Consider the following 25,470-nt stretch of genomic DNA (forward strand, 5'->3'; position numbering starts at 1 on the left):
TTTGCAACTACGTGGATGGAACTAGAGGGTGTTATGCTAAGCGAAATCAGAGAAAGACAAATATCATGTGACTTCACTCGTGGAATTTAAGATAGAAAAGAGATGAACATAAGGGAAGGGAAGCAAAAATAATATAAAAACAAGGACAAAACATAAGAGACTCTTAAATACAGAGAACAAACAGGGTTGCTGGAGGGGTTGGGGTAGGGGGTGGGCTACATGGGTAAGGGGCATTAAGGAAGACACTTGTTGGGATGAGCACTGGGTGTTATACATGGGGGATGAATCACTGGAATCTATTCCTGAAATCATTATTCCACTATATAACTAACCTGGATGTAAATTAAATAAGATGGGAGCAGTAACACTGCCATACAAAATAAATTACATAGCATTTTATTTAAAAATAAAATGGTACTAGAATGAGAATTAATCTTATTACTTGAAAGATTACTGTAAATATCGGGGCACAGTTTTGATTTTGCTGAATGACAAGAAATATTAATGGTATACTTTTGTATCTTTAAGATCTATTCTAGTCGAGAACTTGAAGAAACATTAAATAAAATCAGGGAAATATTGTCAGATGACAAACATGACTGGGATCAGCGTGCCAATGCAGTAAGTTTTATTTTTTGTTTTCTGACTCCTTTCCTCTTTTTTTCACTGTTCCAAAGACATGGACATTGGGCAATATTACTACATAGTATTTGCTTATGAAAGAGAGAGTTTGATAGCTAACATTTCTTTCTGGAAAATACTTTGAGGTGATCGGAATTCGCTTAGGTAGGGTTAGTTTTCATTGTTCGTGCTGATCAGTGCAGTGGAGCCTGGCTCACACATTTGTTTGTCTCTCTCCATGTGCCACCTCTTGTCTGACCAGGAAAATGTGAGCTTCGCTGATGTCCCAGGGCAGTGGCTCTGTGGGCTGTGACGAACGTAGTTGTTCCTCAGCAGTGTCCTCAGCTCGTAGAAGGGCTTCCAGAAAAGCAGGTCGCTTTGCCTGCATGCTCGATAGTCACATAGTATTGACAGAAATCGATGACAGTATGTGTGTCTGGCTTGCTTTCTTTCCTCGTATACATCTCTCTGAGTACAATAAATATTTTTCACCCATGATTTGAAAAGAAAAAAGTCTCATATGCTTAAGAATATTTTATTTAGGGGAGCCTGGTGGTTCAGTCGGCTAAGCTGGACTTCAGCTCAGGTCATGATCTCACGGTTCGTGGGTTCGAGCCCCACGTCGGGCTCTGTGCTGATGGCTCAGAGCCTGGAGTCTGCTTCGAGTGTCTGGAGTCTGTTTCTGTGTCTCCCTCTCTCTCTGCTCCTCCCCCACTGTATTCTGTCTCTCTCTCAAAAATAAATATTTTTTAAAAACTTTTTAAAAAGAATATTTTATTTAGGGGGCACCTAGGTGGCTCGGTCAGTTAAGTATCCTACTCTTGATTTCAGCTCGAGTCATGATCTCACGGTACATGGGTTCAAGCCCCGCGTCAGGCTCTGCACTGGCAGCTTGGAGCCTGCTTGGGAGTCTCTGTCTCTCTCTCTCTCTCTCTCTCTCTCTCTGCCCCTCCCCTGCTCACTCCCTGTCTCTCAAAGGTGAATAAATGTTAAAAAAAAAAATTTTTTTTTAGTAAATAAATAAATCTTATTTTGCAAAAGAATATTTTATTTAGCCTAAATTCCTTGATAAAATATTTGATAAATCTTTTTATTTTTTTTTTAATTTTTTTTTCAACTTTTATTTATTTTTGGGACAGAGAGAGACAGAGCATGAACGGGGGAGGGGCAGAGAGAGAGGGAGACACAGAATCGGAAACAGGCTCCAGGCTCTGAGCCATCAGCCCAGAGTCTGACGCGGGGCTCGAACCCACGGACTGCGAGATCGTGACCTGGCTGAAGTCGGACGCTTAACCGACTGCGCCACCCAGGCGCCCCAATAAATATTTTTAAAATAACATCTACATTGACAAAGGACTGTATATGTTAAAATTTGTAAATTTGTCAGATTTACATCTGAGATTCCAAATAAGTACCTCAGTACCCCCAAAAAGCCAGAGAAAGGGTTCCATCTGAAGTCTTCCACTTGGAGAGCAGCCTGTTCTCAGCCTCCACTTTCATTAATAAATCGCATATGGCTTTCTGAAAATTGGCCTTTATGATGCTACAAACAAAAGAATGTTAGCTTCTCTTTAATAGGAAGTTTACATATTTTAAAGTATTAAAGTAGTTTAACAGAAAATGTGTCCCATCTTTGTTAAATATGGCTCATTACTCTGTCTTCAGCTCTGAGATTAGTATGAGACAGGACGACCTGTATCATAGGGGATCTGTGGAGAAACAGGACAAATTAAATGTTGTCAATATAAAACACAAACTTGGTACTTAAGAGTTTCCTGTTGGGGTGCCTGGCTGGCTCAGTCATTGGAGCATACAATGCTTAATCCTTGGGGTCGGGAGTCCAAGGAGTTGTGAGTTCAAGCCCCGCTTTGGGTGAGATTACTTTTTTAAAAAAATGAGTGTTTTTCTTTTACTTTGAAACAACCCTTTTGGAAACATATAGATGGTCTTTTAATTTAAAAAAAAGTTTTTTTGTAATGTTTGTTTATTTTTGAAAGAGAGAGAGACAGAGCACGAGCAGGGGAGGGGCAGAGAGAGAGGGAGACACAGAATCCCAAGCAGGCTCCAGGCTCTGAGCTGTCAGCACAGAGCCCAACGCGGGGCTCGAACCCACAAACCGCAAGATCATGACCTGAGGCGAAGTCGGAGGCTTAACCGACTGAGCCACCCAGGAGCCCCTAATTTTTTTAATTAGAAAAGTGACATAGGCTCATTTTAGTAAGTGAAACAGTACAGAAGTTTTATAAGGAAAAAGTTAATAGTTTACTTCGTATTAGGGAAACAAATGTTTTCATTTTGTAGTATACCCTCTTCTCTATATATGTATGATAAAATAAACAGCCCCCCCACTCCTTTTATAAAAATAGAGATCATACTAGATATACTACTTAATAACTTACTTTCATTCACTTTCATAAATTGTGCCCATTCAGTACATTTGCTGTAGGTGCCAAGCATATAATAGTTGCTCAGATATTTATTGAACACAGATCAATATGTACATATATTCCTTAGTTGAAAGATACCATGTAATTTACTAACCCATTTCCCATTCGGTGCACTTAACAGTTGCTTTTTCTTTTTTGCTATTTTGACAGCATTGCAATAAACATCCTTATACACATTTATAACACTGGTGTTTCTATTTTTGTAGGCTAAATTTTTTAAAGTGAGGTTGTTGGGTAAAGAATAGATACAATTTTATTTTAGTAGATATTGCCAGAATGTTTTGAACAAAGGTGTCAGTAGCTCGTAATCTTCCTTACAATAAGAGCGTCTGTTTTCTTTCTCATACTGGATGCAGTGAAGTCTTTAAGTTTTGCTAGTCTGATGAGGAAAAATGAAGTGTCTTTATTGTAATTAGCATTTGCTTGTCTCTAGTAAGGGTGAGCACATTTTCATGTATTTATTTGGCTCAATTTAATATTGGGTTATTTGTCTTTGTCTCACTTTATTGTCATTCTTTGTGTATTGTACTCCTGTGTTACAAGTAATTTTTTCCTACTGTATTGTGATTTTTGTTTTTAGTTACTCTTGCTTAGGTGTCTTCTGACTTCAATGATAGTTTCCCTTCATTATGTGCTTTAAGATTACGTAACTATTCTTTCAGATTTTTTTGTACTATTATAGTATCTTTTGTATCGTTTTCATTGTTAATCCGTCTGATTTATAAAGATCTCTTAGAATTTTAGAGAACCTCAGAGTTTACTGTGAAATTATACATAATGGAGATGATGGGTAAACTTTTAGCTTCTCATTATGTGTGAGCACAGATGTGCACTGGTGGGTATGTTTTGATTATGTGATTTTATTAGGTATGTCGGGTGCTAACATGGAACACATTTGTCAATCCTGTATTAAAAAGTCATGCTAAAGGTTAGAAATAGGGAGAAAGAGCTATTTATTTCACAAAGTACCTGTGACCGTATTAAAACACGAAGCTGGCACAGTAGTCGGTCCATTGGATTCTGCACTTTTGCTTATGGGTGAGTGCAGGTTGCAAATCTGGCTCTTTTAAAAATAATCTCCTTGGGAGATAGTGGTGATGGTTTCCCATTTTGACTGTACTTAATGCCACTGAATTGTATGCTTTAAAATGTTTGAAATAATTTTATGTTAATGTGTATTTTACACAATAAAAAGACTCCCTTAAAACTTTAAGATTTACTTACCTATCCATGCATCATGTATGCCCATTATGTATATAACTAAATCTATATATAATGTTCTTTTCCAGAAAGCTTTTTGTGGTTTGCATGTTTATAAAATACATATAATGCTGGTAAAAGGTCTGAATGTAGTCATATGAATATACTGAAATGTTATTTTTTAAATTTTGTTTAAATAATGAAGTTTTGGTAACTTTTTTTTTCTTTTTTGCACTGACACTGTTTATGTCAATAATGAGAATTCTCTTTACTTTAGCTTAAGAAAATTCGATCATTGCTTGTTGCTGGAGCTGCACAATATGACTGCTTCTTCCAACATTTACGCTTGTTGGATGGAGCACTTAAACTTTCAGCAAAGGATCTTAGATCCCAAGTGGTTAGAGAAGCTTGCATTACTGTAGCGTAAGTATGTTCTTTTTGGATTTGTATTTTTTATGAGTAAATTTAGTACTCAGTGACTCAGTGCTCATTAAGTAAAGCAGTAGCAGGATAACCCAAAAACAGCATGTGTGTGATCCAAAAATAATTTTTATTATAAATAAGGATTCAGTTTGTGTGATTTCTTTTTCTTTCTTTCTTTCTTTCTTCTCTTTCTTTCTTTCTTTCTTTTTCTTTCTTTCTTTTTCTTTCATCCTTCCTTCCTTTCCTTTCCTTTCCTTTCCTTTCCTTTCCTTTCCTTTCCTTTCCTTTCCTTTCCTTTCCTTTCCTTTCCTTTCCTTTCCTTTCCTTTCTTTTTTAATCTTTCTTAACAAAACCGTTAAAATGTGCTTATATATCTAAAGCCCACCGGTTCATTTTTGATCACTGAGTGCGTAAGAAGAAAATGAATGGGTCTGAGAACTATTCAGTTTTCTCTTTACTGATTTGGATAGTAACTGATTTGGATTTCCAGTTCTGAAATTTTAGCAATTATTCTGGAACTGCAGCGTGTGTCATTAGCTTATCAATATCTAAGTTTATTCCGTATGTTAATATTCTCCCAAAATTCTAGTATGGTATGACACTTATATTTCTTTTACCTCTACTTCTGATATGAGTACTGCTGTTGTCTAAACATTCCTTTGAAGATAGGGAACACAAAGATGTCTACTATTAATATTTCTAATCAGAATCCTGTCCTGGTCACAGCAGTGGAGGAAAAAGCCCAGGAAATAAAAACTATGAGGATTGCTAGAAAAGGAACAAAGCTGACATTATTAACAGATGATACAATTATCCATGCAGAAAACCACAAGAATATATAGGTAAATTATCATAATTAAGGGACGACAGCAAGATGCCAGATGCAAGTCAATGTACAAAATAACTGAGCGTCTCTAAAAAGCAGTAATAAAAAGGAAAACAAAAATCTACAAAATAGAACCTTGAAAAATATTTCATGGCGAGAGTTCTGCTTCTAGCTGATGATGCAACAGAGCTGGTACAGGACTGGCTGTCCTGCAGGAAAGTGGATAAAACGTGTAGAACAGCTGCTCATAGATGGTGGACAGTGGACAGAGCAGGACTCTGATTCTGGAAAGAACCCAATCAGTTGAGCAGTATGATCAGCACAGTGTGACCAAGAGACACTTTCTGGACCTTGGAGAAGGAAGAAGGAAACCAAGCGGAGCAAGACAGTTCCATCGAGTTGAAGAAGAAACAGACTGGAGTTGCGGAAGGCTGTAGTGGTTACCATTTGCGATGCAGAATCCGGGAGAGTAGGGAGAGAAACGGAAAAGAGCTGTGGAGATGGCGCTGCGTCAGGTGTATCCCATGAGTCTAGCCTAATAGTGATCTGTGCGTGTGAAAGGTGCAGCTCCCTGAGGTTGCGAAAGAACTGTTGCTGGGAGCTAGAAGGTAAACAACAGCTCCCAGAGCTCATGTGAGCTGGAGAGATTCAAGTTCTGAGGAGTAGGATGCAGAAACCCAGTTGAACACCCAGGACATTCGGTAGAGGTCCCAGAGAGGCTGTTGTATGGGGATGGCACTAAAGCAGTTCCAAAACAAGGCTCCTTCCAATAGACTGATAAAGATCACACTGATTCCCAAGTGCCTCACCTGCCTACCGGAACAAAACTCCCTTTCTAAAGGACGACCACACTATCTGTTTGCTTGCTTCTGGTTTGAGGTTCCTTTTTGCCCACGAGTCTAGACATTCGAAAACTGAAAGTATAACTGAACACTAGTAAATAAGCCTGAGTCAGACTTCCTCTTTGAATCAAGAGCCTGAGGTTTTGGAGCTAACTGTATCCCAACAGTGTATTTTAAATAAGATACATAGAACAGAACCAATACTGCAAGCATTGTGAGAAGTGTGCGTGATGACAACATCCTTTCTAAGTGTCCTAACTAAATCACGCAATTAAAGACTGAATTTCGTTGTTTAACTACAGGATTGGAAAGAGAAGACGGACGTCCTTTGGGTCACCCAGCTAACTAGCGTGTAGTAGAGGTGTATTTTCAGTCAGAAATTCTGAAACCCTACCCCAAAGGTGGAGTATTGCTGACTAAAATAGTGGTAGTACCATTAATAGAAATAGTGGCTGCCTTGAGGAGCAGTGATTTGCGTAAGATTTTGAACATACGTTGAATTTAAGATCGATGTCGGAGCGTCAGAATAGAAATGCTTGATGGATGAAGACTAATAGAGGTCAGGGCAATCAGGGCTGAATGTTTTTACCTGTCAAGATAATGGCTAAATTCTGAGATCAGATGGCTTCTCTTTGCCATTGTAAAGAGAGCGTAAAATGCCAGTTTCGGCTTTGGACTGGACAGTTGAAAGGGGGGAAAGAGGGAAGCGAGTAATATTTGCACTTCCCTTCCTCTTTTGCTTTTCTGCCGTTCGAACTGTTTAAGATAAAAATTTTAAGTTAATTCAATGAGAATATTTTTAAAGTATCTGATTCTACCTATACTTAACCATTAACTTAAAAACAAAACAACATTCTTTGGTCTTCCTTTGTAGACATCTTTCAGCAGTTTTGGGAAACAAGTTCGATCATGGCGCTGAAGCCATTGTACCTACGCTTTTTAATCTCGTCCCCAATAGTGCAAAAGTCATGGCAACTTCTGGATGTGCGGCTATCAGGTTCATCATTCGGGTAGGTTCTTCTGTCTTCCTCCCTCTCTCCTCCCCTCCCTCTTTTTCAACATACATAATTAAGTCATCGGCATTTTTATTTATTTACTTATTTACGCACTGATTTATGAAATAAAAGCAATACACGCTTATTACAGTTATATAGAACATTTAAATAATACAGAAGATTTTGAAGTAAATACGCTTGCATACAGAATGTGATATACACGTGTGCATGTACTTAGGTGTATGTGTAATTACGTTACAGGTGGTAACGGGCAGATATCAAACAGTAAAACTGTTACAGGCAGTGGTATGATAGGCAAATTCTTAATATTTCTCATCTTCAATATCTTGAAGGTGCCCCCAAAAGAACAGTTACAAAAAATAAATCTCCCCTCTTGAATTCTCTTCTACCATTAATCAGTCTAGCCATTCAGTATATACTTTTGCAAACGTCTGTTCTATGCCTATACAAACAGTATTTATTACAAAATATAAACCTAATGTTTATATTTTACCTATATTTAAATAATACTTTCTCACTTGGTTTTTTTCAACTTCATGAACTTGGGCACCTTCTCTTGTCTGTACGTTTAATTCTTAACGTCTAGATTGGTTCTCTGTTAAAAGGCATTGACATTAAGTCCTCTTTATGGAGTCCTTCCTTTCCATCCTTTACCAACATTGTGTATTATCAGTCACTTACAGGTCTTATAATTTAATACATGGAATATTATTTCATATTCTGTACTTTGCATTTCTTAGTTTATTAGAGACATTGGCTACTTTTTTTTCCTTTCAGAATTCTTCTATGGATTGCCCAGTTTATACTCTTGGTACAGTTTCTCCTCACTGATTTCTAAGGTCTTTTTTATATATCATAAGTATATTGATTCTGTGTTACATATGTTTTACATATGTCGCAGGTACTGTTTTCTACCGGTCTGTCAGTTCTTCAAATTGTTGTTTAAACTATTGTTTGTTATATAGAGAACCTTTAAATTTTTATGTATTGAGACAATGTTCCTTTTGTGGTTTTTGTTATAGTTAAAGTGACTTTCCCTATTTCACAATTATAAAAATATCCAGTTTAACATTTTTATAATTTTGTTTGTTATGTTTAAATCTAACTGGATTTTGTTTCTGTGTGAAATACAGATATCTAACATGATTTTCCCCCCAAATACAAAATGAGTTGACTCAGTGGCATGTATAATTCAGTCTTTGTTGCAACGGCAGCATTTTCATATAGTAAATTTCCATTAAGTGTATGGGTTTGTTTCCTGAGCTCCTATTCAGTTTCTTTGGTCAGTTTATTCTTTCCTATTAAAGGAATGAAATTTCTTTCTGATGTTGCTGCACCAGAAGGTTTTTTCAGCAGTAAAATCAAATGGCTATTTAAAAAGCTATGAATTTATCTTTGAAGATGGTCCGTTTTTTCTGTTTTAATATTTTTTTAAGGTTCTCTAAATCCAGAAAAATAACAGAAATTATTGAGGTCTTTGTTTTGTCTTGAGTCTAATGGGAGTACTTTAAATATGATGTTTGGTGCAGATTTCTTTGGATACTCTATATTAGGTTAGGGGAACTTACTTCTGTTCGTATTTTGCTAAATTTTGATCAGGAATAGATGTGAAATCTTATCAGCTATCTGTGTAATATCTTTAGAAATGGTTCTCTTTTTAGTTATCCATTGGACATTCATTGAACTGGATTCTGCTTGGCCGTTGTTTGTTAACGATACTGCTGGATTCATTTGGCTAATACTTCAGATTTTGGCATTCATTTTAATATATGCGTCCTTTTAGAATTTCCTGTACTTTTCTTACTTTATATATTTTATTATTACATTATTCCGTTGTGAGGGCTTGCTGACCTTGGAAGTTCTATAATAATTTTTCAAATGTTTTAGACCCTGGGCCCTTTTGCATTTCACTTTGAATCGTTGGTTACTTGTATTTTCTTACAATATTCTTTTCATATAGAGTTTAAGAATCTTCAGCACGAGGTGGTATACTGCCTTCTCTTAAGTTAAAAAAAATAATGCCTCTGTAGCGCTGTGGTTCTGTACCATTTTTTCTTGTTTTAATACTAATTTTCTTTTTTTTTTTTCTTTTTTAACTTGCCAGAGGCATTGTTTCTTTTATAAGCCTCAAATTTTAGTTTTGTTGGTTCCAGCGATGTTCTTCAGTTTTTTCTAACTTTTTAGTTCCTATAAGTTTCTTAATTCCTTTCTTTGGCCTGCTTTGGCTCCTTTTCCCCCCTTAGATCTTTGTAGTATGTCCTTAGATAATTTGTTACAGTTTTTGTTTTGTAATGTTATAAGGCCGTAGGTTTTCTTGGATTTTGGCATGAATCATTTGGAGTTACCACATCCTCTTTCTATTTCTTTATCACTTGTAATTTTCATTTCAACATCCTCTTTGAGTTACCTAAGGATACTTGGTTTTCAGATGGTTCTTTTGTTGCTCTTGTCCTTAGTTTATAATTTCATTACCTTCTAACTAGAGAATTTGATTACACGGTTTCTTCTTCAGTGAATGCCTTAAATTTTATTTGTGTAGCGGTACATCATAAATTTATATAGGTAGTCTTTTAGTACTTGCAAACTACGGAATTTGTTTATGAAGTACTTTGTTCATCTCTAAATCCAACTTGATATTTTCTATTATTCCAATTCTTCATGGTCTCATTTTTTAAAAAAGGTAATTTATCTAAAAAATTCTGATTCTGTTTTTTGTCAATTTCAGTTTCCTAACAGTTCTTACTTTATTTTATGTATGGTCAAAGTTTTTTACTATTACCATTTTGAAATAGCATTTCTTCCTGTAATTTCTGTTTTCTGTTCATTGTGCTTTTTCTTACCTGTTTCTTATTTTCTTAGAAGTTCCTTATTCTTTATCAGTGTCAGGAATAGAACCTGTTTTGCTTCCCCCACCTTTTAAAAAGACTACCTTTTGTCTAATTCATGTCATTTTCCCCTCAAATGTTAAATTGAATAAAAACATTTTCATGTGCAGCAGTTGGAAATTGTAGTTTTTTTACTTCTTTCTCTCCTGGCCATTGGCTCTTCCCACCCATTTTTTTAAGTAGTTCTGACTAATTTCTGTTTGGTTTAGTGTGTTCTCAATTCTCATGTATATTTACTTTTGCATATTTTAAAATGACTTTTCTTTACCCTAACAGAGCTAAAAAGTTGGACTTCAGGTTCATATTCCTTTTTTCTCAGAATTACTTACCTTCCATGCAGAATTATCTTAACTTTTTATTGTGTCTCTAAGAACTGAGATCCCACTTGTTTCTTTCCTAGAAAAACAAAAATAAAAACTTGCGGAAGCTTTCCAGGTGTTAGGAGTTTTCCTGCAGCAGGGCCTTCCAAGTTCACTAGTGCTTTCCTTCCACAGTGTGTAAGAGTTTCTGATGAAGGTGAATTTTCCTTAAGTTGTATTAATTTTTGTGGATCATTTATTTATTGCTTCTGTTTTCTTTGCTAGGTTTTTGGGTTTGTGTTTTGTTTTTCCCTGTTACTCTTGTTACACAGTTTTGGAACCTTCAGTATCATTTATCATTTCTTGGATAATTTTTTTGTTTTTTGCCTTACAGGTGTATGTTCTCAAGAAAAATTCCTTTAAATTCTACTTATGTGACAATACCCATGCTGCCATTCTGAGGCCTTATACATCATACATTGTTTTCAAACTGCTTATTTTTCATAAGCTTGTTTAATGTTATTGATACACTATCCTGTCATCTCACTGAAAATACAAATCAGGTGGTTTTGTTGTTTTATGTTATTTCCTATTTTCTATTTTGTTGGTCTCCCAGAAGACTCCTTCCTTAGATTGCTGTCTTTGACTTCTAATTCTTTTTTTAATTCTAAAGAAGGTTTTTATTTTTCGGTTGTCAACTTGCATTCATAAACTAAAACCTAAATTGTCCGACTTGGTGTTTGGTTGAACGCTTCGTCTGTAATTGTAACGTTCACTTTTTGTTTTCCTTGGGTACAGCTCTCCCTGAATGTGACATAACAATAGTTAGGTCAGTGTATCTCTCCATACGTGCCACTGTGTTGAATGCGTGTTCATCAGCAGTTGGGTTTGGGGAGGTTACGAAGGGAAGAAAAGGAAGGTAGGGAAGACCTACGCAGTGTGTTGTGGCTGGAGAGTCTCCGTGGGCTCGAGGTCTGTGGCAGTGTTTGGGAATAGGCGCTTCTGGGTGCTGTAGGGAGCAAGTCCACAGAGCCCTTCTGTGCGGAGTGTAAGTTCAGTAGCCCACAGGTCAGCACTCTCTTGTGCACTTCTCATTGGAGCAGCTTCAGGTCTGTAGGTAGCCTCCCTCTGAAGCAGCTGAACAAAGTTGGCTCTTTTATTTTGGTTGAGTTCACTCTAGCTCACAGATGTGCCACACACACTCCTCTTCCGTGAAAGACTTGTTTTTCCAGTACCGGAAGCACTTTTGGCAGAAAGTCTTTAGCTGCAGAGAGCTGCGTTCCCCAGGGTCTTGCCCCTTCCCATTATGGCCCACACGCAACAACTGATTGATGTGGAAGTTGACGTTGGGGCCATTCGGAACCAATTGGAGCTGCTCTGAAGGGCCATTTTAACTCCAGAGCTCCCTAATGGCTTTTAGCGAAGAGATCCTAAGGCCCAATCACAGATGGGTTTCTTCCTCCGCCCACCCCTGCCTCCTTTGCCTTCCTTCCACAGGTGTTGATCCCAAGGGCACTTGGGAGTATCCCACATGCTAGACTTCATCTCAGAGCTGGTTTCCTAGGTATCTGGCCTGTACCATTAGCTCAGAAGAAAAAATAGGGTATGTGAAGCATCAACTATGTATGCTTAGGTTACTATTTTATCCTTCTGTCTATTGTGCACTTTTTAGTGTTTACTTCACTAGAGGAATGTAAAATTACTAATAGAAATCAAAAGATTATATCTGTTGAACTTTACCTGAATTCTAGACAGCTGTGGTTTAGCCACAGTGAGACTTCCATTAAAATCACCATTTCCTGGGGCGCCTGGGTGGCTCAGTCGGTTAAGCGTCCGACTTCAGCCCGGGTCATGATCTCGCGGTCCGTGAGTTCGAGCCCCGCGTCGGTCTCTGGGCTGATGGCTCAGAGCCTGGAGCCTGCTTCCGATTCTGTGTCCCCCTTTCTCTCTGCCCCTCCCCCGTTCATGCTCTGTGTCTCTCTGTCTCAAAAATAAATAAACGTTAAAAAAAAAAAAAACTTAAAAAAAATAAAATCACCATTTCCGAGTGCATTCCCAGCAGGTAGGGTTGCAGGCTCACTCTGGTTACTCGCTTTGATGGCCTACTAATTATTCTCTTCCACCGGCCGTAGCTGTGGCACTTCAGAGAGTTTGACAGATGCGAGCCCAGTCCTGCTAGGGCTCCCGCCCCCAAACACACTGCCCCAACAGTTCTTTGCAGTTACACAATTAACTTCTCTTAGGTAGTATTACAGCCACACCTGGCCTTCTGAAACTATATCACCATTACTGTTATTTAAGTGGGGGAAACTGTTTGACAGGTTTGATTTCTTTCCAGATCTCATTTTATGGTCTTTTTGTTCTGTTCTAATATATCTAAATACTTGGGTGTAAGGCAAATAGAAGAGATTATGTGAAGCGGACTATATTTCTCAACCTTTTCTAAAACATCTTTTTCAGCATACTCATGTACCCAGACTTATACCTTTAATCACAAGCAATTGCACATCAAAATCAGTTCCTGTAAGGAGGTAAGTTTTGAGAAAAAACTAATTTAGTATAGTTTTATATTATGTTAAATTATTAATTCTGGTGCAAAATTTAGCTGTCACAAATTTCTTACCTTCTAGAAACCTTAGTAAACTTTTTCATCTCGTGTCCTACAAGGAAAAAGAAATGACCATTACAACCACCCGTGTTTTCCAGATTTCTCCTTTTAAGCTTTGGTTTCTTTGGGCCACTCGTTGCCTCATTTTCAGAGAGAATGGAGTCTGGCATCAGGCCTTTGCTAGAGTCCCGCAACTGCCACTTGACTGTTCTACTTGGGCAATTTACACTGCTCTGCACGTCAGTGTGTGTGTATGTTAGTACCGCTGATGATATCGACCCCATGCCATTGTGAGGATTAAATGAGGCAGATCCACATGAGTAGAATTCATTATAGTGTTTGGGACAGAATAAACAGCCACACCAGGTCAGCCTGTCAGTCTTTCTCTGTCTTGTGATTTCTGCTGGTTTTAACACCATCGGGATCACCATCAATACTAAAGACAACAAAAACAAGATTTGTACATTTGATGTTTAAGAAAATTGTGAAGAGTCAGGGGCGCCTGGCTGGCTTAGTCAGAAGGGCACGTGTCTCTTGATCTCGGGCGTGAGTTTGAGCCCCATGTTGAGTATAGAGATTACTTACTTACTTACTTAACTTAAATGCAGAAATAAATACATAAATATATAGATACTACAGAAAAAATTGAAGAATCATACTATGTGATTTCGCTTACATGTGGAACCTAAGAACAAAACAAATGAACAAACATTCATAAATACAGAAAACTAATTAATGGTTGCCAGAGGGGAGGGAGATGGGCAAAATAGATTGAAAGGGATTAAGAGGTGCCAACTTGAACTTTAAATAAGTCACAGGGATGTCAAGTACAACGTAGAGAACATAATCATGATATTGTTTACCTTTGTATGGTGACAGGTAATAACTATCGTGAGCATTTTGTGATGTCACATCACTAGCTTGTATGCCTGAAACTAATATAATATTGTATGTCAACTACAATTAAAAATAAGCTTTAGAAATGACTTTAAAGACATTTTTAAGTACCATATTTTATATGCTAGTATGATGCATGTACCCATCTGTTTTGAATTCATATTCTTTTCCCGATCTCAATTTCTTAACTGCTTTAAAATTTTGGGGGCGCCTGGGTGGCGCAGTCGGTTAAGCGTCCGACTTCAGCCAGGTCACGATCTCGCAGTCCGTGAGTTCGAGCCCCGCGTCGGGCTCCGGGCTGATGGCTCGGAGCCTGGAGCCTGTTTCCGATTCTGTGTCTCCCTCTCTCTCTGCCCCTCCCCCGTTCATGCTCTGTCTCTCTCTGTCCCAAAAATAAATAAACGTTGAAAAAAAAAATTTTTTTTAAATAAAAAAATAAATAAAAAATAAATAAAAAATAAAATTTTGTTGGTTTGATTTATTTTATTCAAAAACCATCTCAAACAATTTTTGCAAGACAGCAGATATAAGAAAATCAAACTACATTTTTATATTTGCAGTGAAGGATGTTTAGTTCAAAACAATTTAAACTATAGTCCTATCTGATCATGTTTGATATTACCTCTGTTCCTATATGCTTATAAAATCTGTTCTTACTCCTTCGGTCATTATTGCTTGAGTAACAAAACAAAGAAAATTGTAAAGAATCTCTTTTTTTTTTTACTTGATAAATATATGTATTTAAGTACTTTGCTAGGAAGAAGCCGAAAGAGGTATTACTGCCTTTAAGTGGTTCAGAGTTTTGGTGACAAGTGTTCTGTCACCTGTCTCTTATGTCCAGGGTCAGCAAATGACAGGTCGCTGGTCAAATCCGGCCAACAGTCTAGTCTGATGCAGTCTGCGAACAAAGACTATTTCTTTCATTTTTGAAGGGTGGTTATAAAGGGAGAAAGAAGAAAAGTACGAGGTAGAGACTGTTTGTGGTTCACAAGGCCTAAAATCTCCGTGCCTGGCCCTTTACCGAAGAGGTTTGCCAGTCTCTGTCTCTTAACACCGAGGAAAGTGGTAGCTAGAGAAATACGAAAGTGTAACAGAGAAGAGGGAGTCCGGAAACGCGTCATAAGATTGCCTTGAGGGGTGTCTGGGTGGCTCAGTCGTTTAGGTGAACCGTCAGACTTTGGCTCAGGTTGTGATCTCGCTGTCTGTGAGTTCGAGCCCCGCTTCAGGCTCTGTGCTGACGCCTCAGAGCCTGGAGCCTACTTCCGGTTCTGTGTCTCCCTCCCTCCCTCTCGGTTCCCCAACTCCTGCTTGCACTGTGTGTTTCTCTCTCTCTCTCAAAAATAAACATTAATAAAGGTTTTTAATTTAAAAAACAAATGCCTTGAAAATGGGAAGCAATTCAGTAACTGTCGGGGAATTGAGTGGGTGTCACCTAGGCAGAGATGTAAAGCTTCTGAGTGGTGCAGAGCCGTCAGACTGGCCATTGAGGCCAGAACACGTGATAAACGGAAGGTTACAGTAGGAAAAGAGGCTGATGTGAGTGGGGGAGGGAGGCCAGGAGTAGGTTAAAGTCAGTGTAGAGGGCTGTGAACGTCTACGAAGAGAAATTTCGACATTGCTTCATACTCGGACAGTTTTTGGTGAGGAGGTAATGTCATCCATCTTTTTATTTCAGCTATGACCAGTGATTAAAAAGGGACAGTGAGAGGGGCGCCTGGGGGGCTCAGTCAGTTAAGCATACAACTCTTGGTTTTGGCTCAGGTCATGATCTCACGGTTCGTGAGTTCAAGCCCCACGTCGGGCTCCATGCTGTCAGTGCAGAGCCTGCTTGGGATTTCTCTCTCTCTCTCCCTCTCTCTTTGGCCCACCCCCTTTGTACTCTGCCTCTTTCTCAAAATAAATAAATATACTTAAAAAAAAGGGGGCAATGAGAAATATTGGTTTAATTAAGTAGGAATTATTGTTCTTATAGCTCATGTAAGAGGGGCAGGGTCTGAAGTAAGCTGTGTTGGTGATCACTGATTACAGATTTTATTCAGTAAATAAATCCAAGGGATTTAAGGGTATAGAAATGAGAACTTGATCATTGGATATAGATCAGATGCTTCACACTGGGAGTTCTGCAGTCAGAATGCCAGGGTTTAGGTCCTATCACTTTGGGCAAGTTAACTTAACATTTTCTAAACTATACAGTATGGGCTAAAAGAGTGGATTTGAGAGGGTAAGAATTAATTTGTTCTTTCGTACGTAGTGTTTGAGCTGACAGTCTCTGCCAGTGTAGAGATGTCCGCGAGCTGGTAGAAACTTTGACTTCACGGCCGAATGAAAGAACCAGTGCTGGAGGTAAAGGACTAGATGTGAGCAGCAGAGCTGATAGTCAGAGCTAAGGGTGTAGACGATTCAGGTGATGTTTCCCAAGTAAAGGCTACGAGACAGGTGGGTTACAAAGAGCGCCAACCAGGTGAAACTTATTTAAGGGAAGGTGGAGGAAAAGTGTTAATAAAAGAAGAAAAATAGGGGAGAACTGTGTCCTCAGATGCCAAGAAAGAGAAGCTCAAGAGTGAGACAGTTGAAGGAGTTGAGAACGAGAGGGTATAGGAGGAAATATACAGACACTTGATTAAAAATTACGTGTTTGCATGGTTAAGAAAACAGATGTGGAAATGGAAGATCCGTCCATCTTTCTTGGTCACCTTTGTATGTCTTCAATTTCTAGTGCATAGTAGGTGCTCGATAAGTATTTTTTAAAATGAAATAGTATTAAGTTTTATAATTGACACACATTTTAAGTTAAAATCATGGGGAACCCTGAAGGTTTTTTTGAACTGTGTAGCATAGGAGTAGTTGGAGCCTTAAAGTAGTTAAGTATTTGAGAAGTTACAGTAACTAAGAACATGGGGCACCCGGTTGGCTCGGTGGATGAAGTGCGTGACGGTTGATTTCAGCTCAGGTCATGCTCTCAGGGATCGTGGGATTTACCCTGCGTAGGGCTCTGCCCTGACAGCATAGAGCCTGCTTGAGATTCTCCGTTTCCTTCTCTGCCCTTTCCCTGCTTGCGCTTCTTCTCTCTCTCTCAAAATAAAGAAAGAAACCTTAAAAAAAAAAAAAAGATAACCTAAAAATATCTCGTACTTTAAAAAAAAAATTTTTTTTAATGTTTATTTATTCTTGAGAGAGACAGAGCGTGAGTGGGGGAGGGTCAGAGAGAGAGGGAGACACAGAATCCGAAGCAGGCTCCAGGCTCCGAGCTGTCAGCACAGAGCCCGACGCGGGGCTCAGACTCACAAACTGTGAGATCATGACCGGAGCTGAAGTCGGACGCTCAACTGAGTCACCCAGGCGCCCCTTGTACTTTAATTCAGAGAACAAAGTACAGTAGAAGAAAGTGTTAATTAACAATTAGTTTTAAATAAACATAACATAGTGTTATAACATTTAGTTATAATTAACTTATTTTTCAGGCGCTCATTTGAATTTTTAGATTTATTGTTACAAGAGTGGCAGACTCATTCACTGGAAAGGTATGTATTAACTCTTCCTTTCCTGCTTCCCTCTCCTTCCCATTATCACCAGTTCTTTAGAAGTTGATGGTATTGGTTTTGCATTATTTCTCCTTTTGCTTAAAAGCTATTTATACTGGTTTTCCTTTAAAGCTGTAATGTAGTCTGGTTCCTCTTACTTGGTGCAGCTATGATTTTCTTCTTTACTTATGGGGTGAATGAGGATCTCTTAAGTAGGATGGATTAAATAAGATACTGCAGGTTAAATTGGACAGAAATTTTAAAATGTATCTCCAGACAAGTGACCTAGGTTTCCTGAGGTATAATTAATCAAGTAATGAATGATTTAAGATAGAAGGAAGGCACTTCTTTTCAGAGGAGAAAGATTTTAAGAAGAGAGAGATTCATTGGAAAGTTTCTCCATACCAGCTGTCCAGTATCATCGGTAAGGTATATACTGGGCAGTATCTCATGCAGCTCTGAGATGAACAAGAGAAAAATGTAGGCAGCCAGCTAGCTAGTTGGCTATTTGCACGGTACAATTTCAAGTTTGAAGTTTGGCGTATACCTGCATTTACATGGAAATTGTAAGAACCTATTCACAGCCTTTTTTTTTTTTTTTTTAATAAGTTTGTTTCGTGTAGGCATGATATAATTCTAAGTTTCCTTTAAGTTCTTTGTGGCAACTACTATTTAGCTTGGTCCAGATCATAACTGATTATACTATTAGCAGATTATTTTCTACATTGGTGGGTTAGTGAGAACCACACCAAAGGGTTTTTTTTATTCGTTAAGAATTTAAAATTTAAGCACTATACATTTATACGTTATTGGGACTCTATAAAAATAATTATATTCAAGTTTTTAATATTTGACTTGTCAGGAGGAAACCATCCATGAATGAAATATGTGAGGTTACTATTAGATTATCAGAAACTCTTACAATCTTAGATTATTATGCACTAATTAATCTTTTTACCTCCCCTGCCCCTTTGTGATTAATTTGTAACATTTAGGCAGTATGATTTGTGGTGAAATATAGTTTTACTCATGAATCTAAAGGTGTTTGGGGCACCTGGTTGGCTGAATCGGTGGAACACGCGACTCTTGATCTCAGGGTTGTGAGTTCGAGCCCTTTGTTGAGTGTAGGGATTGCTTAAAAATAACAAAATCTTAAAAAAAGTAATATGTTTTGTTTTAATAGACATGCAGCTGTCTTGGTTGAAACTATTAAGAAGGGGATTCATGATGCTGATGCTGAAGCCAGAGTGGAGGCAAGAAAGTAAGTCTATAATGTCTTTTTGTCACATCTTAAACATACTTGGATCTTTTCTTTGAAAAGAATTATACTGGAAGAATGAAAATAACGCAGTGTCTCAAGTATTCTACTACATCAGCCCTTTAGTAAAATTGAGATAGATTTTTCTCCATTAAATCTGTATTAGATGTATGGGTTGCCTGGCAGACTCTGTTGGTAGAGTCTACGACTCTTCATCTTAGGGTTGTGAGTTTGAGCCCCATGTTGGGAGTAGAGATTTTTTTTTTATATCTGTACTGGACGTCTAACAGTGGACTTCACATTGTCATTTGTATCATCGTCAGTATTCCTATTCCATCATAACACCTTCACTTTCATTATGAATAAAAATAACTGTCACTTATTGAGAATGTGCTAAGTACCTGATACTGTGGAGCAGTTGGGTCTGCATTACTGTCTAGTCTTGGAAATGACCTGCAAACATGCTATCTCTGTAGACTGGCAACAGAAGTTTGGAGATTCAGGGGTTTTTTCACGGCCATGCAAACAGTAAGGATCACGACCAGATTTTGGACTGAGATCTTTTCTCAAAAGCCTGCCATCTTTCCACCAAAACTTGTTAGATTTAGAAAGTATTCACTTGATAGGTGGTGGATATATTAATATGGTCTCATCTTCATTCGTCGTGAATATGCACATTTTATGTAAAGCTATTACTTTATATTCTTTTGTTGTTACTTGTTCTTTTGTTTTACAGGACATACATGGGTCTTAGAAACCACTTTCCTGGTGAAGCCGAAACGTTGTATAATTCACTTGAGCCATCTTATCAGAAGAGTCTTCAGACTTACTTAAAGAGTTCTGGCAGTGTAGCATCTCTTCCACAATCAGACAGGTCCTCATCTAGCTCACAGGAAAGTCTCAAGTAAGGTCATATAAATGATAATTACTGATTTCTTACTCTCTCTCCAACTCCCTGTAGTTCTGTAAGTTAGATGGTTGGGTGTCTGCTTGCTTCCCCTTCAAGCCTTAAAAGAATGATTACTGGAAAGTGTGGTTGACCTTTGAACAGTATGGGGGTTAGGGGCATCAACACCCCCATGAAGTTGAACATCCTCATACAACTTGACCCACCCAAAACTTAACTGCAAATAGCCTGCTATTGACCGGAAGCCTTACCGAGAACATAAACAGTCGATGGGCACGTTTTGTATGCTGTATGTATGTTATATACTGTATTCTTACAATAAAGGAAGGTAGAGGAAAAAATATTGGGAAAATCATAAGGAAAAAACACATTTACAGTACTGTACTGTATTAAAAAAATCCTCATGTAGGTGGACCCACTCAGTTCAGATCTGTGTTGTTCGAGGTCAGCTGTACTTACTCGTCTCTTGGTCTGTTGTTGCAAGGGTTGGATTACATGCTAGTGTAACTTCTTTTCAGGCAAAGAGTGTAGTGATTCAGATTTTGTGTCTGTGCTTTCATGCCTTTGAAAAAGTTTGGGAAGCACTAATATATATATATATATATATATATATATATGTATGTATATATTTTTTTTTTTAGTACCCCCAAAATAGTTGGTACAATAGACCGCCCATTTCTAGGGCATTATAATGGAGGAATTGTAATGGGGATTCTGAAGTCATCTTCAGAACCCTTACACCGCACCGTGTGACTAGTAAACACACTGCTTTCCTTCCTTGCCTTTGCACAACTGAAGACTTGAGCCAATTCCTCAGTGGCAAATTGGATCAGTGGCAGATTCACTAGTATCTGACTCACCTCTGTGTAATTGCATTCTTATTATATCGGCTTCCTCAAACCCTTCCTGCCTTGGCAGCCTTAACCCTAACTTTCTCTCTCTCTAGCCCTGTGAGATTGCTAGAATTTCTGATGCCATGTCTACTCCCTAGGGTGGCCACAAGTATCTGCAGGTCTCCCCAGGGAAGAACAGCTCACAGATTGTGAGCTCACCTCTGTGTAATCCTGTGGGACCTTGGCCACACAAAGGTTGCTGGTTGCTTGGCGGGGCCCTGATGCAGGAGTGGGATGAGGGAGAGGCAAGTGAGGCACCCAGGGCACAGGATCCAGGAAGGCGCTCCCAGTGTTTTGTGAGTGCTGTACTTAACGTCCAGTGAAAAAGCAGATACGATCCATTTCAGTGTAATTATCGTAGGAATAATTAACCTTTCCTACCATGGACCTGTCTGGGGTCTTTGCTCCTCTTCCCGCACCTTTAAAACTTGTAGATAAACTTCCCTGATCCCCTAGACATACCTAGACATATTATTTACCTATGGGCTGCAGAATAGCATTATAATGAAAGATAATCAAGATACTAAGGCAGGGGCACCTGGTGGCTTAGTCGGTTGAGCACCGACTTCCGCTCAGGTCAGTATCACGCGGTCCTTCGAGCCCCACGTCGGGCTCTGTGCTGACAGCTCGGAGCCTGGAGCCCACTTCGGATTCTGTGTCTCCCCCTCTCTCTCTCTGTCTCTCTGCCTCTCTCTCTCTCTCTCTCTCTCTCTCTCTCTCTCAGAAATAAACATTTAAAAAACATTTTTGTAAAGATAACTAGGGCAGATGGATCCTTTGAAATGATCTGAGCTGTTTTGCTTTCTAATCGTTGGTGTTATCCTCAGCAGGAGCCCTCAGCCTCGTTCCTCTTGTCCCAGGCAGTTACGCTCAGCACTGCCATAGGCGGTGTGATACCTACTCGGTAGCTGTCTGAAGTGCCGTTGGCCGCGTCCGTTACGGCTTAGGTGAAGAGGCTTTGGTCACGCTGAACTCCCTGTGTGCTGGTGATGACACTACCCCTGTCTCCTTCTAAGGAAGACATCTTGGGGTACAGGGGTTGGAGTGTGCTTTATTGAGTCTTGCGTGGTGAGCACTGTGATGGGTGCCGAGGACCCGAGTGAACACCAGCAGGCCGGTTGCTTGTCCTTGTAGAGCTTACGGTCTCTTCGCTGCTAGTTGTTTCATTTCTGCTCCACAGCTGAGGGACCACACTGTTCTGAAGTGATTTGTAAAAGGAAAATTAAAATGAAATTAAGACAACTCTTCAGAAAACTCAGTATTTCATTGTTCTGAGAAGAGTGATAAATTACATCTTCTTACTAAAAGCATTTATTTTTACCTTGCAGTCGCCCTTTTTCTTCCAAATGGTCTACAGCAAACCCATCGACTGTGGCTGGAAGAGGTAAACTGTCTTTTTCTAAGCAAGAGTCCAAGCATGTTGTACTGAATAACAAAGTAAAGCTACGTTAGAAGTCATGTTACTATTTAAAATTGTTTTCGGGGCGCCTGGTGGGCTCAGTTGGTTGAGCGGCCAACTCTCGACTTCGACTTGGGTCATGATCTCAAGGTCCGGGGATTGAGCTCCGGATCGGGCTCTGTGCCGATGGCGAGGAGCCTGCTTGGGATTCTCTCCCTGCCCCTCCCCACCTCGTGCACGCGAATGCTGTCTCTCAAAATACATAAACGTTTAAAAAAATAATAAAATTATTTTCTCACCACGGGCCACATCAGAACAGTTTAAAAGTTACTGCTTTTAACTGTGTAGTGAGAACATCATCTTATGCAGTAAGCTAATACCACATATGTATGTTGTACCTACATTTGTATACCATATACGTATACTACACGCAGTATGTACAATGGGGTGTATGTAATTATATGCGTATGTTCTACATATACTGTACAGAATAGAGTATAATCCAAGTTCCCTGAAGCACCGCTTCCCTTTACTTGCAATGCACTGTTTTTTGTTTCACTTCCTTAAAATGTTGGTCATGACCCACTCTGTCGATTTCATGGCCTATTCATGGATCATAAGTCACAGTTTATAAAACTCTTCATTTTTAAAACTGAAAACTACAGACCAGAAATTGAATGGCTCAATTTGCTTTGCCTAAGAGGGGTAGAATTTGCATTATTTTCTGAATAACCATATGCTAGAGTGGTAGTTCTCCTTGCATGTCTCTGATAGTAAGAAAAACACTGCTGTCCTCCGTGTATGTTGTACAGTGCTTCCTGTGCTTTATTTTCATGAATCAGTCATAGACACCATCTCGTCATCTACAGAGCAGTTGTGTGAATTTCACCAGTATAGAGGTTTTTCCCATTTTATGCAAGAGGAAAGTGAGGCAGAAAAACACTGGGAAGACTGTCCAAGAAGATTTAGGGGTAACAGGGTTGAAACGGAAGGACCCCGACCTAAAAATACTGCGAAGTGCTTTCCCGTGTCCGTTTGTGCACCACTCCCTCTTTGACCATTGGTCGTCATGGACTAGCTCGTCGTGGTTTCAAGTCGATGTAACTTCCGTACTGTTTGTGGCCATTTAAATCGTATACGCTGCCTCTGCTCTGTTTCCCGTAGTGTCGGCAGGCAGCAGCAAAGCCAGTTGCCTTCCCGGAAGCCTGCAGCGTTCACGAAGCGACATCGACGTGAATGCTGCTGCTGGTGCCAAGGCTCACCATGCTGCCGGGCAGTCTGCGCGAAGCGGGCGGTTGGGTGCAGGGGCCCTGAATCCGGGTTCCTACGCGTCACTAGGTAAGGCCGCTCTCCGTGGGGTAGCGTCCGTTGTTTTCTCCCTGGTCTCAGCGAAGTCAGGCGACCACGAGATCTTAATCGCCTCTTGTCCATTCTCGCCAGTTAAGGATAGTCTGCATCTTTTAATGGAATTCCGTACTTAGGACATAGTTGGAAGGTACTCAAGCTGCCTTGTTTTGACTTTTCCCTTGTCATCCTCCCGAACATCCGCATCAGAGGAACAGTTCTTGACTCCGTAATTTGCCTATAGAATTTGCACCCTTCTGTGCTCCTGCCACGCCCAACCACTGCCTACTTGAGGAAGTTGGGAAGGGCTTTGGCCTTGTAGCCAGCTTCTGTTCCCTTACCACGAGAAAGCCTTTCGGGGATCTGGGGAAAGTGCAAAGCTTAATTATAATCAGAGCTGAGCCATGTATTCCCAGAGCTATTTGGAGTTTGTTTTTTATGTTTATCGACTTCATGTTTTTTAGTTTATTTATTTAATAATATTTACACGCAGCGTGGGGCTCAAACTCATGACCCCAAGACTGAAAGCTGTGTGCTCTTCCAACGGAGCCAGCCAGGTGCCTCTGTGTGTTATCAACTTTAAAAGTTTGAGGCTGGTGATTCATATTGCTTATCTCTATTTTTGTGCTTCATTTTTTTTTTTTTTTTCCTCTTAGGTAGTATGGTAGAACCCTAGGCAGGCAGATCATTGGAACACAGTGGGAAGTGCGGAGATAGTAGGATGAATTGTAGTACGTGATAAAGTATGGCACAGCAACATTCAGTGAGGAAAGGATACATTACTCGGTAAATAGGGTTTATAAAAATATAAAAATTTATTCCAGGGGCACCTGGGTGGCTCAGTCGGTTAAGTGTCCGACTTTGGCGCAGGTCATGATCTCATGGTTCGTGGGTTCGAGCCCCGCGTTGAGCTCTGTGCTGACAGCTCAGAGCCTGCAGCCTGCTTCCGATTCCGTCTCTAGCTCTCTCTGCCCCTCCCCCACTTGTGCTCTGTCTATCTCTAAAATGAATAAACATTAAAAAAAAATTTTTTTTTTAATCCAGATGACTAGAAAGTTGGAAAGCAACTTGATGAAACCAAAGTACTTGAGTATTCATCTCTTCTCAGATTGGGGAAGGAATTTCTAAACACAAAAGCCAAAAGCCAGGAGGGAAAAGTCCCTCTGATTTCAGTCTTAAGTGTAAAAATATAAAATTGAGGGGCGCCTGGGTGGCGCAGTCGGTTAAGCGTCCGACTTCAGCCAGGTCACGATCTCACGGTCCGTGAGTTCAAGCCCCGCGTCGGGCTCTGGGCTGATGGCTCAGAGCCTGGAGCCTGTTTCCGATTCTGTGTCTCCCTCTCTCTCTGCCCCTCCCCCGTTCATGCTCTGTCTCTCTCTGTCTCAAAAATAAATAAACGTTGAAAAAAAAAATTTAAAAAAATATATATATATATAAAATTGAGTGGCTGAAAACTTAAAGGGGATAATTATACCAAGAAATAAAGAATATTCATCATGTTTTTAATAATAGATATTATTAGAGTCAACCTTGATATGCAAACAAAGGACGTATGATCAAATTATGATATGTACTTAAAATACTAGGCAGCCATTAACGAGTAGTATTTTCAACAAAGATCAAATGAATGGTACCTAACAATGTGATAATTTCATCATTTTCTATAAAAGTATACATAGATAAATATATATGGACTGAGATGTTAAATATATGTTAAATATATATGAGATGTTAAATATATATGGACAGAGATGTTAAAAAAGATGTCAAAAGTGGGTTGTTTAATGCTTTTAATTTTCGTAAAACGTTTCTGTGTTACAAAGTGAAAGGACAGAAATGTTCCCTTCTTAGAAATGCAGTGTGACTTGAGTATATGAAAACGAATCAACTAAGTACGCTCTATTAATAGAGTAATAGGACAAAACCAAAAAAACCACAGTTGTTTCAGTAGATGCAGAAAAGGCATTTGACAAAACCCGACACCTTTTTGTGAGAATACTAATCAACAAACTAGGAATGGAAGGGAAATTTGTGAACCTAGTGAAGAACATCTATGAAAAACCCGGGGCTAACATCATCCTTAA

At 39.2% G+C, this 25,470-nt stretch overlaps 1 protein-coding gene across 39 annotated transcripts in view; it reads left to right on the top strand.

The window, feature by feature from the left end:
* Window positions 1-25,470, top strand: part of CLASP2 (cytoplasmic linker associated protein 2) — a 167,625-nt gene that overhangs the window by 61,987 nt on the left and 80,168 nt on the right. For all 39 annotated transcript variants that reach the window (XM_040479605.1, XM_040479613.1, XM_040479608.1 and 36 more), the window contains 9 exons: window positions 529-621; window positions 4,546-4,691; window positions 7,234-7,369; window positions 13,020-13,090; window positions 17,526-17,585; window positions 18,769-18,846; window positions 19,580-19,747; window positions 21,972-22,027; window positions 23,207-23,380. In XM_040479605.1, coding sequence (XP_040335539.1) covers window positions 529-621; window positions 4,546-4,691; window positions 7,234-7,369; window positions 13,020-13,090; window positions 17,526-17,585; window positions 18,769-18,846; window positions 19,580-19,747; window positions 21,972-22,027; window positions 23,207-23,380 — 982 coding nt within the window. The remainder of the gene's footprint in view (window positions 1-528; window positions 622-4,545; window positions 4,692-7,233; window positions 7,370-13,019; window positions 13,091-17,525; window positions 17,586-18,768; window positions 18,847-19,579; window positions 19,748-21,971; window positions 22,028-23,206; window positions 23,381-25,470) is intronic.

The sequence above is a fragment of the Herpailurus yagouaroundi genome, unplaced genomic scaffold (assembly GCF_014898765.1).
Source record: "Herpailurus yagouaroundi ecotype Mexico unplaced genomic scaffold, PumYag 159, whole genome shotgun sequence".
Taxonomy (NCBI): domain Eukaryota; kingdom Metazoa; phylum Chordata; class Mammalia; order Carnivora; family Felidae; genus Herpailurus; species Herpailurus yagouaroundi.